Consider the following 14,418-nt stretch of genomic DNA (forward strand, 5'->3'; position numbering starts at 1 on the left):
AGTATGAAACAATGATATTGCAACCAATGTTGAGATTGTGACTCTGTATACATAGATATTCTGAAAAACTCTGGGTATTCCCTTCATCTCTGATTTTTCAAGTCTTAATATTAATTTATTCATATTCATATTCATATTATGGCACTGCTATATTTATATAGTCATGGTGAAAGAGAAAGTTGGAGACTTTTGAAGAATTTTTTTGTTTGTATTACCTATTTTATTTTTTACTGTTTTCTCCACAGATTTGCTTTTTAGCACTTTATATTAATGAGAATTCACTGGGAAAGGGCCCTATAACTTATATTAGTTTTAACATTCTAATTAATGAAATTTTAAGGCCTGTAGAGGAGTAGCAGGTGAAATCACTTGGAGGTTCCCTTTTTGCCGAAAGTCTCTGGGCTTATTAAAGGCATTCACATTTTCTTTAATTTAAGTTTAATTATTTAACTGACATATATTGAGCCTACTATTTACCAAATACATCCTACTTACTGCTTACTGAGAATGCAGAAGTAAAAGACGGTTCTTTGCCTTCAGATTTTCTCAATATCTACTGGGGATAATATACACAAAAATAAGACAGTTATAATGTTATATAGGTAAATATTATATGTGTAGTATATTTTTACAACACTTTGAAAAGCACCTAATTCATCTATAAGATTTAAGGGAGAATAGTCATCATGACTGGCCTCTTGGAGGAACCTTCTCCTTTCAGTCAATGATACCATCATTTACCCAAACCAGAGATCTGAGAATCATTCTCAACTTCTTTCCTATTGATAACTTTTTTTTTTTTTTTTTTAAAGAAATTATCAGACACTGGTCTAAATTCTTGTAAGCACTTTACCAAATATGTTATTACATCTTAAAGCCCAAAATAGTATTTAACAACACAGGACTAGGAAGTATACTTCATTTTTACAGATAAGGAAACAGAGGCAGAGAGAGTTTAAGTAACTTCATCAAGTTCTCACAGTAAGTGTTCAAGCCAAGATTAAATCCCATCAGCGTCAGCGTCAACAAAACAATTATTACTATGTTTAGAATTCTTTACTATTTGGCCATCAGTGTATTAAGTATTTCATATGCATTATCTCAGGTATTTGTCACAATATTTATCTATGTTAAGTGGTAATTCTTTCCATTTAACAAGTGAGGGAAATGCTAGAGAGCCTCCTTAAATCTAATTGGTCACAAAATATGTCAATTCTTTTTTTTAAGCTCCTTTTTGTTTCCTTTGGCTTACCTATGCTATTTTTTTTTCCTTTTCTTTTCTTTTAAATTAAATTCAGTTTTATTGAAATATATTCACATACCATACAATCATCCATGGTGTACAATTGACTATTCACAGTGCCATCATATAGTCATGCATTCATCACCCCAATCTATTTTTGAACATTTTCCTTACATCAGAAAGAATCAGAATAAGAATAAAAAATAAAAGTAAAAAAGAACACCCAAACACACCCCCCTTCCCACCCTATTTTTCTTTCATTTTCTGTCCCCATTTTTCTACTCCTCCATCCATACACTAGATAAAGGGAGTGTGATCCACAAGGTTTTCACAATCACACCATCACCCTTTGTAAACTACATTGTTATACAATCATCTTCAAGAGTCCAGACTACTGGGTTGGAGTTTGATAGTTTCAGGTATTTACTTCTCGTTATTCCAATACATTAAAACCTAAGAGGTGTTATAGTCCACCAGAGTGATCTCTCGACTCCTGAAATCTCTCAGCCACTGAAACTTATTTCGTTTCATTTCGCATCCCCCTTTTGGTCAAGAAGATATTCTCAATCCCATGATGCTGGGTCACGATTCATCCTCAGGAGTCATATCCTGCGTTGCCAGGGAGATTTACACTCCTGGGAGTCAGGTCTCAGGTAGGGGGAGGGCAGTGAGTTCACCTGCCGAGGTGGCTTAGAGAGAGAGAGGGCCTCATCTGAGCAACAAAGAGGCACTCGGGGAGACTCCTAGGCACAATTATATGCAAGTCTAGCCTCTTCCTTGCAGTAATGATAAGCTCCCTTTTTTTAAAGCTCTCCCTTCCTATTGCTACTGCTTTAATTTACGTTGTATTCATATCTCATTTGGATTACTTATAATCTCTTAATTGTTCTTCTATTTCTAACTCATTTTCCCAACTGCCTATCCTTTCTTTCTCTTCATTCTATTCTGTACTTCCCCTAGAGTAATCTTTCTAAAATCAAATCTAATCATTTAACTTCACTCTTCATAGCTTTCCAGAGACCCCTCATGGCCTACAGGATACAGTTCAAACTCTAATCCAACATATTTATCTGTCTGCCCCGTCCCCTATCCCATGACCGTCCCTTCCAGCCTCATACCCCACTGTAATTTCCCCATCACCCTTGCTTCAGTCATACCAACCTTACTTGTTATTCACTGATCATTAAATGCTATTCTATACCTCTCTGAATTTTCATGACTCTCTTTCTACTTGAAATTGCCTTTCCCTGTTAGTTCTCTTGGCTAGCTTCTAACCATTCTCCAACAGTCAACTGAGCCATTATTTGTTGAATGAATCCTTCCCTGGCCACTTCCATCCTTACTGGAGTTATCTACTCATTCCTTTTTGCTGCTTCTGTATCATATGAATAATATTATCACAGCTCATCCTAGACTTTATTGCTCTCCTTATATATTTTGTATATATATATGTAGTTTCTGATTGTGCTAGACTGTAGGCTCCTTTGTTCATTTATTCATTTATTGGTTTATTCACCATACATTATGGCCAATCTATTATATGTCATTTGCTTGATAGAAAGGATATTAAGATCAAATGTTTGAAAGTAAGGGTATTAAGATATGGTCCCTGCTTCTCTACCTAAATATGTGGTCCCTGCTTTCAAGTAGTACCTAATCTAATTGAGGAACTGAACAGTTAATGATAAGTGTATGATGGAGATGTAAAGGAGTGGCATAGGCGCCAGTGCTAGCACAATTTGTGGAGGCCTCTGGGAAGGTAGAAACCTTTTATGTTTTGTTCAACACAATATTCCCTGCACCTAGTTCAGTAAAGTTTTTCAAAAATGAATAAATGAATGAATGAATGCTAGGTATGCCAGGCAACTCTGAAAATAAGCATAATTAGAAAATAGTTTATTGAGCCACTTTGTTTCATGGCCATTCTTACTAAGAAAAAATGAAAAATGGGATTTATGTAATTAATTTGTTGTCGTCTCAGAAAACGAGTTTGATTTCATAGAAATGTACTTTTGAAACTGAGATGGTCTTTGGAAATTACAAAGCAAAACTTGTTTTTTCCAGGGATTTTTTTTTTCCCCAACAGTGACTAAATGACCTCATGTCAAAGAATGGTCTCTATGGTCCTGTTAGTTACATTACTCTAAATAAATTATTACAGTTCATTACATAGTAACTTTTTGATCCTCTTATGAAGGAAAGGTAATATGGTAAAGGAATAATGTAAGTAAACTGTTCAAAAGTCTTTTTCTTGCTTGAATATATTAAGTTTTTACCTGATAACTCCCTTTGACATGTTTCACATTGACAATTTAAATTTAAATATTCAGTTTGGGAGGATTTTGTGGCTGCCTTTTATTCTGTGGTTGCCATTTACCTTATAACCTGTGGTGACCGAGATCGCTTTGTTAATCAAACCTGTCTTGCAGGGGGTGGGAGGGAGACAGGAGGTAATATGAGATACAAAACTTAAGCTGTATAAAAACAATTAGTTCCCTTGTACACATAGTTCTCAAAATAAGAAGAATTGCTGGATTGAGATTTTTATGTAGCTTTAAGGGAGTTATTCTCTTAAATCAAACTTTCATTTTTTTCCCTGCAAGATTTTCTCTTTTACATTGGACAGAAGATGCTGAAAAGCATTATAAATATTGAAGAAATATGTGATTGCCTGAATTCTGAGGACACAAAACTCTACTTGAAAGAAAGTTGTTTTTAAAAACAGCCATGAAATGGCATTTCTATGATAAAATAATGTTCTAGTATTTGCAGTTGATTAAAAGAAATAGAATATGCAAACATATACACGTACACACACAGGTATTTTTTTAAATTATAAAATTAGATCTTATAAAGAATTTTGGAAGTATAGAATACCATAAAAAGAAAAATTTGAAAGATCCCAAATTCTATCACGTAGAAATAGCCACTCTTAATATGTGGGGATATTTTCTTTAACTTTCTTCTGTGTGAATGTATGTACATACACAGCACTTTTTTTAAACAAATTACTATGTGATAGTTCCACTCCATTAATATACATCTATGTAGATATTTCCTTATCTTCTACATCATATCGAAAAGTGGAACTCCTGCTTGTTTTTCTTAACGTATAATAGAGATAAGTGCTATCAACAGGTATCAGGTACCCTGAGAGTGATATCAGGGGCACCAGACTGGGGCACATGTATAATTAATTGCTTTCATAGCAATCTGTACTTATTCATAACTCATATGACAATTGATATTATGTAATTATGAGTTTAATATATGAAAACAGGAACCATGACTGTTTTTGTTCACCATTGTAATCTCAGTATTCAACAGACCTAATGCCCAGCATATAGTAGGTATCCTATATATTTGTTGAAGTATTTCAGTTCAATAAAAATTTAGGTGGGGCTGATGGTAGTTAGATATACCTTTACAAAGTTCCCATAAAAATATTTTGACGTATTTTTTTCTTACTGATATGGCCTTGCATTCTGTAGTCCTACTTATTTCTAATATTTTTTCTCTTTTCCTTGTAACATGATAATGTAGCTTGCCTATATATTTAGAATTTTAAGATTTTTAAATCAGACAGTTTAGCCTTTGATTTTTTGTAGAAAGTAATCAGTGAGATGAAATCTGTGACCATTGTCCACAAGTGATATATTACTGACAAACAACTGTTCACAAATCTTTATTTTCACTTATTTCTTGATTTTATCAACAATTATTATAATAATAACCTTATCATTGGACAAATGTTTATCTGAAAAGGATATCTTTTATAGAAAGCCATCTTGGATGATGCTTTCAGGGATTTATGGGAGAGGTAGAGGTCTAGAATTTAGCCTGCTGGTTGCAAGGCTGTTTAGTTTTCTTTTTAAACTTTGCATATAAAAATAGGATCATTTTATGTTTAGCTTCCTTTCCTGAATAGAAAATGTCATGATTGATCTGTTTTGGGAAAGTAAGGATTAGAAAACATTTATGTAAAATTAAACTAGTGGCTTGAAACATTTATAGTAGAATGGGAAGCTAAGTAGACATTGTATGAAAGGTAATGATATAGGAGGCCAGATGTATCTTTTTTTAAGGAACTTTATCAGCTAATTGTGTAAGAAGTCTACAGCGAGACATGGCTGGCAAATTATGAATCTTAACCCTCTATGAAAGGACTTAGAAGTATGGTTTCAGCCTGAGGAATCATGGTGGAGAACTTTTATGTGTCCTAGGAGCCAGGACAGTGTCATGTTTATTGCTGTTGGCTTTAGAACTAGACTGACTGGGTTAAATCCTTTTCTTAATGTGTATTCACGGTGTGACCTTGAGCAAATCACTTAACTTCTCTGTGCTTTCATTTCCTCATCTGTGAAGCGGAGATGAGATAAAACTTACTTCATATGTAACAAAGGTTATTGTGATGATTAAATGAATATTGATACACCAAAGTACTTATTTTCTAGCACAGTGAATGTTGAGGTGGCTACTGCTGCTGCTATTATCATCATCATTATATTATGACTAGTACCGCTGCCACCCAATATGTTTGCTAAAATAATTTCACTACCCGGTATGACTGACTCCTGACACTTCTTTTTCAGCTCAACTGAAGTTGATGACATGATTCGTAAATCTACAAACCTCTTGTTGACCAGGACTCTGAGCAACTCTTTGCAAAATGTCATTAAAAGGAAGAATATTGGACTTACTGAGGTAAAGCTGTTCTCACTGGAGGCAGCTATAGCAATATGTGAACAGATGTCCTTTTCCCAATGGCAAAAGGGCAAAATGAAATCTCTTGTTCTTTTCTTCAGTCACTTTTGAGATATCCATTCTTTTTTCTAAAAAAGTCAGTTTTTCTCTCTCATTTGTTTCACTAGCTAAACTTTGTTTTTCCCCCTTAAATTTGTTAGGATGAATTTGTATTACTTGCCATTGATTATGTATTTTTTTAAAATTGGTTGGGGAATATGGTCATTGTCAGATTCCTATCCAAATTCATATATAATGTAAAATATGAAATCACATTTTGGCTGCATAAATCATTGATGCCAAAGACATTGACATTTATAGTCCTTTGTTAGTATCATTACAGTCAACTTTTCTTTTTGAGCTACCTCTTATATGTGAATGGTAAGGTATTTTTTTGTCAGCATATAACCTGTTTGGACTGGGAATTTGGGATTGAGAAATAGTGAGAGAAAGGCAGTCGTCACATTTCCGAGAGCAAAGGGAGGAGGAGTACTGTACATATGTTGGGAATAGTACTTGGCAAACGGAAGATTTAGCTCATCGGCATATAGTCCTAAAATTTAGCAAGATGAGAAATTTCTTTGCTCTTGGAAATCCAGGATTGTAGGGTAGTCTTAACCTGCCATTTGTTGGAAATTATAGTGCCAAAACTGAGAGCTTAGAGGAATTGTTTTCACAGGGAAAGAGAAAGGCTGTTGACCATCTGTTTTACTTATGGAGGTAGTGTAGTTTGGAAGTTAGCTGCTCTAGGAAAAGTTGACATTTTCAAATGTACACTGTCAAGGATTATGATGAAATTCAGCAAATGGTTAATGGCAGTCATCTGTAGGTAGAGCCGGCTGGAAGCCAGCTGAGCATCTACTTCTGATTTTTGAGTGGTTTTCTTTCTCTGCAGTAAGATTAAAAAGTTTTGTATTGTAAGGTGGGACATTGGCAGTGACTGAGCTCTATTTAAAACAAACTTTTTTTTTTTTTTTAACAGTTGAAAAGTACTGTAGACATTATTTAGGACAGTTCTCTCTTTTGCAGAGCTTCCCTTTTATTGTCTGGTATAGGAAAACTAGACGTTGCCTTTAAGCGTCTGAAATTAGGCTAACCTCTTTTCACAATCAAGAAGGCTAAAAAAAAAGGAAAGTTGGGTGAAAATTAGGAAGCCCTCCCACTTTTGTTGGATTTAACTGTTGTCCTTTTCTGAATCCCAACTAGGACAGGAAATTATTATTTTTTTAATTATCTCTTAATTATAACTCTTAATATAACTCTTTTTATGCCATTCAATTTAGCTATTGCATAAATAGCATTTTAAAAAAAGTAACTTAGCAGAAATATGGTCTGATAGAAACAGCTTTGGCCTCAAGAGACTACTGAGTAGTGGCTGTGCCATTGATTTACTGTAACACTTTAAATGAAAGGCCTAACTTCTCACTACTTGGGTTTTCCTGACCCCATTGTTCTTTACAAGGACACTGTGCAGATCAGGAAGAAGCACTAGAAGCTTTACACAATTCTTGGCACTATTTCATTGAACTCTAAAAGTTATTCCCAAGTCATTGGAATGTTAGTTTCATTAACAGTATCTTTGCATATTAATGATAGTAACAGCCACATGTATTTATTTATTTTGGCTTTTACAGTGGTACTCACATGCATTTACACATACATACACAGTGATTTTTTTCATCACCAACCAGTAAATCTTTGAATAACTATGCTACTCACCATTGGAAAAGAGAAGACATCGGGTTCTCTTTTATAAATAACTTAAGTGAGTTCACATCTGGAATCATCGTTATAATAGCTAAAATGTGTAGAGCAATTTATAGTCTTCAAAGCCTATTCAGAAGTGCCATCTTATTTAATACAATAACATTTGAGGTAGGCTGGGCATGTGTTATTATTCCCATTTTATAGAAGACATAATTCATGTTCAAGGAGATTGCCCAATGTTATATAGGTAGCAGAAAGGTGGAAATGAGACATGAAGCCAGGTTGTTTATTCCAAAACCTATTCACTTTTACTATAGCGTATGATGTTCCATATTGATTTAATTATTTCTTCATAACAAAGGTAGAGAGTTTATAGGAGGGTCCATAGTAACATGGAAACTGCTCTAGTTAGAGATGGTTTTGTGACAGTGAGCAGAAATCCTCTCAAAACAATGGAATTATTTGTAAGCATACACATACACACACACAAACTCATAGAATCCTATTTGAGGAAGTCACACAATTCTCATAGCTAATGTCTGTCTGTCTGCTTGTCTTGTTCTGAGGTTACATGGAATCTCATCTCTCTCTCTCTCTTTTTATTTTTTGGTCAATATGCTCTATGCTTTTGTTTTTTTCTCTGTGCACTGGCTTTCTTCATTTTCTCATCACTTCTTTGCTTCCCCAGGTTGAACCAACTCAATATTACCTTTTGTTTCTAGCACCTAGTATTACCTGAATGTCTTATCCTCTCAGACTTCAAGGGACTATCCCTAGTTCAATCAACAGGTATAGTAGTTCTCCTAGGACTGCTTCTTCTAGGATCTGTGAGAAGAGCAGTTGAACAGACAGACTGTCTGGGTTCCAATTCAGGCTTGCCCTTTAATAGCTATGTCCTTGGGCATGTTATTTAGCCTTTCTGTGTAAAATGGGGAAAATAATAGCATGTATCTCTTAGGATTGTTGTCAGAATTAAGTGAACACATAAAGTGGTTAGAATGGTGCCTGACATGTAGTACATACTCAATATATATTTCCTATGATTATTAAGAAATAGGTGATTAGTATGCCAGTCACTACTGAGAGTAATTGGTAGGCCTAGTACAGAGATGGATTTTTTCAATTAAAAGAAGTCAAAATGTCCTGTTAAGGTAAATCATTCATTTATTTATTTTACAGTATTTATTGAGTGCCTATTCTGTATCCAACCCCTTAGGATAAGTCAGTGATCAATAACAACAACAAAAGATCCTTGTTTAATCATTCTAGTGGGGGAAACAGATCATAAATAATAAATAAAATAAATAAGGAAATGATGTGTGATAAAAGATGCTGAATACTGTGGAGAAAAGAAAAAGATCCAGGATAAAGGTGACTGAGAGTGTGGTGGAGGTTCAAGATTGGTCTTATTAAAAAGAGCGAATCTTGAAGGTGAGTTAACACTGAAAGTAAAAGTACACTCCAGGTAGAAATTAGGGCTAGAGCAAAGGCCTAAGGTAGGAAAGTTCTTGGCAAGTTCAAGAAATAATAAGGAAGGTAGGATAGATATGGTGGAATGAGCACGGGGAAAAAGCAAGAGATCAGATTCAAGCGGTACCAGGGGTTCATGGTGCGCCATTGTATGGCCTCTGGGTTTTATTCTGAGTGAAATGGGGAGCCATTGCAGGATTTTGATTAGTAATATGATCTGACTTATGTTTCAAAAGGATCACTTTGCCTGTGATATTGAGAATAAACTGTAGGATAGAAACAGGGAGACCAGTTAGAAGAGTCTGACAATACTACATCAAAACTTGTTGAGGGTGTTAGCCATAGAGGTGGTGACAAGTGATCAGATTTTGAGTGTAGAGCCAACATGCTTTCTTGACGTTTGGATATAAAGGAAGAGGGTAAGAATGAAGTTGAAGATACCTGTATGATTTTTTGAAGTTGAAGATAACACTAAGATTTTTTTGAACTGAGCAACTGGAAGGCTGAACATGCCATGAACTGTGATGGGAAAAGCTTCAGGTAGAGCTAAATTTGGGGTGGGAGAAGATTGGGAATTTGGTTTTGGAGATATCAAGTTTTCAGTGTTTATTAGACATACAAGTTGAGATATTGACTAAGTAGATGTATATATGAGTTTGGAGTTGAAGGAAAGGTCTGACCTAGAGATAAAAAATTGGGAGTTGGAAGTATGTAATCATATTAAAACCATGTGACTAGAAAATAGCACTAAGAGACTGAGTAAAGATGCAGAGGAGAAGAGGATGAAGGACTGAATCCTTGATTGAGCACTCCAAAATTAAGAAGTCTAGAGAAAAGAGGAACAAGTAAAAGAGATTTGGAAGAAGTCACTAGGGAGTTAGAGAAAAAAAAACTCAATGAAAAAAGAGAGAATGGTGTTCTGGAAGCCAAGTGAGGAAAGTGTATTAAGAAGGAGGGAGTGATCAACTATGACAAATACTACTGGTAGGTCAAGTGAGATGAAGAGCTGAAGATTAAGAATCACCACTGGGTATAGCAACTTTGAGTAAGTTGGTGACAAGAGTATTTTTAATTGAATGGTGGTAGGGAAATCCTGATGGAATGGGTTTAAAAGAGAATGGAATCCACAAAATTGCTGTTAGAGTAAATAAACAAATTGAGCAAAGTTGTAGGATTTAAAATCGACATACAAAAATCAGTTGTATTTCAGATCTAGTAGGGAAAAATCTGAAAAGGAAATTGCTTAGAGAACTTAAAGAAGACCTAAATAAATGTTAAGACATCCCATGTTCTTGGATTGGAAGACAATATTGTTAAGATGATGATAGTACTCAAAGCATTCCACAGATTCAGTTCAGAATCAAAATACCAGAGGCTTTTTTTTTTTTGTAGAAATAGAAAAAACCCAACCTAAAATTCACATGTAATCTCAAGAGACTGAATAGCCAGAACAATCATGAAAAAAATAAAGTTGGAGGGCTCACACTTCCCAGTTTCAAAACCTACTACAAAGCTACAGTAATCAAAAAGTGTGATACTGGCATATGTATAGTGTCCAGAAACAAACTCACGTATCTATGGTCAGTTGATTTTCAAAAAGTGTGCCAAATGCATTCAATGGGGAAAGAGGAAGATTGAAGGCTGAAAGTATAAAGCAGCTCTTTCAGGAATTTTTTCAGAAGGGAAGCAAAGAAATGGGGTTGTAGCTCACTGGGGAAGTGAGGTTAAAAGTGTTTTGTTTTGTTTTTTTAAATGGGAGAAAACAGCATGTTATTTCTGATGGGAATGATGCAGTGGAGAGCAAAAAATTGGTGATTCAGGGACGGGGAAATCTCTGGGACAATATTCTTGAGTAGGAGAGAGTTTAGGATTTAATGCACAAATGAAGGGATTTGCTTTAGACAGTGTAAAATTCATCTCTGGTAACAGATGGAAATCAGAGTATATAGATGCAGATGGTGGTATTTGGGTAGATGTTATGATGGTATGCATCCAATGCTCAGTTTTCCTGATGAAAACAAGATCCTCAGCTGAAAGTGAGGATGGGGGAGCAAGTGTTGGGGTTGGATGAGAGATGAGCGAAATAGTCCTGTGGAGGTGATGAAAAGGGGATTGATTAGTGCTGGGTAATGTGATTATCTGGTAGCCTTAGAGACCCACTTGTTGCTAGTATACATGAAATTCAAGTAAGACTAGACTTCATGGTTATATATTTTCTTAAGTCATATTTGATTGCATATTAGATATATTTTTATGATTGTAGTAGTTCCCTAGGAGGCCTGAATAAATGACCAGTGCTTTGCATTTACCCTTTGTTTCTAGTATTATTTAGATTGGTGATCATACAGTTCCATTCTCTTATTTATCTCCCACATGTCATTTGCCTCCAGCCCCTGTTGTTAGCAGCATTGATATTGTTCACATTATGTTAAGACATTTTATACTTAAGTCTCGTCAAATATAAACTATGTACTAGACCTTGGAACTTGGAACCATTAGTTCCAAGTATTTTAGTATTTTAAATGTTTTAGTCTTGGAGGTGGTATAAAGTGAGTTAATTGACACAGCTTTTTGTACTCTGGGCGAAATGAGATAAAATTCCTTGGAGTCTTAGGGTGTAGCTCAGTTTTATGAATGAGAACCAATGCTGCAATTTAGTTCTTTGTCTTCTTGCAAATCTAACAGTTTAGAAACATTAGGGGTGTGCAGAGAAATATGACTCCTGATTTTCTTGCTTTGTGCTAGTGCTCTTGGAGCCCTAATGGATGGAATTCTCTACCTTTGGAAACAAACTGATTTCAGTTCTAATATAAATACATGAATATACTACAGAAGTAGCTTATAGTTGGGAATGGGAATCTCTTCTTGGAATTTAGGACTTCTTGTTGAACTATGGGAGAAGATGACCTTTTTTTCCTGAAATTTATGAAAAAAAGAACATCTATCTCTCTCATCATGGTTCAGGTTACATTGAGGTGGTTGGAGCAGAGTTATGGAAGTGACCCCTACAGTCTACTTTGGAATTGTTATGTTCTTTCTCAATCAAGGAGGGAGAGATGGAAAAATTTTCTATGGAATGGTTTTGAACTGAAATGACTTCTGTAGTTAAGTTGTGAGAGGTAGTTTGCTTTATAGTGTTTCCTTTTTTGTGTGCAGTTCTCATAGAACTTTACTTTACATAAGGGTTAACCAATATCTAATCTGTTGGTAGTTTCATGTCTTTAAATCAATGTTAAGGACAATGTGGATTGCTGCAGTAATATATTTTTGTAAGAGAGTGGGAAGTAGGGATTTAAAATATCATCAAAATAACTCAAACTGTGTTGGAAGTTAGTACCTGAAATTGCTTCGTTTCAACCTTCAGTTCAAAATTACTTCCAAAGCATCTGGCTTTGCATTTGTAAATGCCCTTGTAAGGATTTTGGTAGCTGTCATTCAGGAGTAGAGATCACTTAGACCTCATTAACAGACAATATTCCCTCTGAAAATGACATGATATCTACTGTAATCCTTGAGTGTTTTAATAGTCTCTTCTATGTTCAGCAATGAAACATTTCAAAAGTGACTGACAGCCAATTGATGTAATTCATGGTGATCTTTTGTGTTGACAGATCTTTAAAAAGTCATGGGAAATTACTACTGTACCCAGTGAAGCCGCCTCCTTTTTTTTTTTTAACTGCCAATATCCTGCAAAACAGGACAATTTTCTCTTTGACTGCCACTGTTTTTTTACTTCGATAACATGACACAATTCCTCCTTATTATTAGGATTTCTTTTGATAGACAGAATGCCTTCCCTATAGGTAATGCTGATTTTAAAATAGAAATTCTTCACTTCTCCAAATTAGCTCTTTTACTTTTCTGACTTCCACATCAGACAATCTTGCCAGTAGCCACTTTCCTACTCAGGAAGTAGAGTGATTTAATTTAGACAATTTAAAATTTTTAAATGATTTTAGTCCTCTGAAGGAGAGACAGGATGAAAGAAACAGGATGATGAGTTGCTTATTTTGATGGGTGTTTTTTCCTGGAGCACTTTAAAATTAAAAGATTAATGTTTTGGGTAATTTTATAGAAAACAGTATAGTCTTGTGTCCAAAACTCAGTGTCCACATTCAAACTGTGGAATGAATGAAAGGGGATGTTGATGAACATGAACTTGTTTGATGAGCTGTGGAGACTAATAAAGAGATCTATCCATAGTATTTCCCTAACTTTTCATCTAAGAGAATCTGTTGGAACTGCATCTGTGGGTCTTTGCCCTCAGTCATTATGTTTCAAATGTAGCTGTTTTCCTCAGGTATTCAGGCTGATCCTTAGTGGAGCAGAAGGTACCTTTTTCCCTAAGTCCAATCTATTACTAAAGCATTATCATTATGAGTTGACATATATTTTATGAGACTGAACTGGGAGCCTTAGACTTGTGCTGAGTGCTGAAGAGAAGATAAGGATGCACATTCTGGTTATAGTTCTATTAATTTAGTTTTTAATATTCCACACCATGATATAGTGACTCCTATTGAAGTATATAATTCCAACTTTTAAATATGGTTGCAAAATATTGTATTGTAAAGATATGTCATAACTCCCTTTATCCTTAGTTCCAATTTCCTCTTGGTGTCATTTGTTCACTCTAACCCTTGCTCACTATCTTACTAGAGTAAAATAAGACCCAAAATCATCCATAGCCTTATATGCTAAGACTACTACACCTGCCACAACCCTGCCATCAGACGTAGTCTCATGAAATGAAAAGCTAAGCATGTAGAAATAGAGACAAAGAAATGTACGTGCCATTTCTTCTTTGTGTTTCTTTTAGACTCTTGGGAATATGAGTAGTTTTCATAGATGAAATAAGGAGTAGGCACCACTCCTTTATTCCCCCCTTTTCTTTCTTTTTTACAGAGAGTAGAATCAATGCACGGAGTGGTCTAGATGATGGTAGTTACGGGATCTGATATTTCAACCTAATGTACACAAACACGTAGTACTCCAGGACCAGTGCTCTTGGGGACTTCTTATGCTCAAAGGCACTCTCAGAAGATATTTAGATAAATCTATAATTTGAAGGTAGACTACATGAAAATGACTCCAAACTTCTTTTAGATTATGTGATCCAGAGAAAATTTTTATGCCATTTTAATTTCTATTACAGTAAAGTGGAAGTATGCTCATTTAATCTACTTCTCCAGGTTGCCGAAAAGACAGTGTGAGAAAATGAATTGTGAAGTGCTTTACAAACTTTAAAAATACCT

At 35.0% G+C, this 14,418-nt stretch overlaps 1 protein-coding gene across 4 annotated transcripts in view; it reads left to right on the top strand.

Annotated features, from left to right (window-relative positions):
* Positions 1 to 14,418, top strand: part of EXOC6B (exocyst complex component 6B) — a 702,542-nt gene that overhangs the window by 399,149 nt on the left and 288,975 nt on the right. For all 4 annotated transcript variants that reach the window (XR_005212435.1, XM_037807499.1, XM_037807500.1 and 1 more), the window contains one exon: positions 5,836 to 5,947. Coding sequence is in view for 3 of the 4 variants with exons in the window: in XM_037807499.1 (XP_037663427.1) it covers positions 5,836 to 5,947 (112 nt within the window). In the remaining variant the exon portion in view is untranslated. The remainder of the gene's footprint in view (positions 1 to 5,835; positions 5,948 to 14,418) is intronic.

Source organism: Choloepus didactylus, chromosome 17, assembly GCF_015220235.1.
Source record: "Choloepus didactylus isolate mChoDid1 chromosome 17, mChoDid1.pri, whole genome shotgun sequence".
Classification (NCBI taxonomy): domain Eukaryota; kingdom Metazoa; phylum Chordata; class Mammalia; order Pilosa; family Megalonychidae; genus Choloepus; species Choloepus didactylus.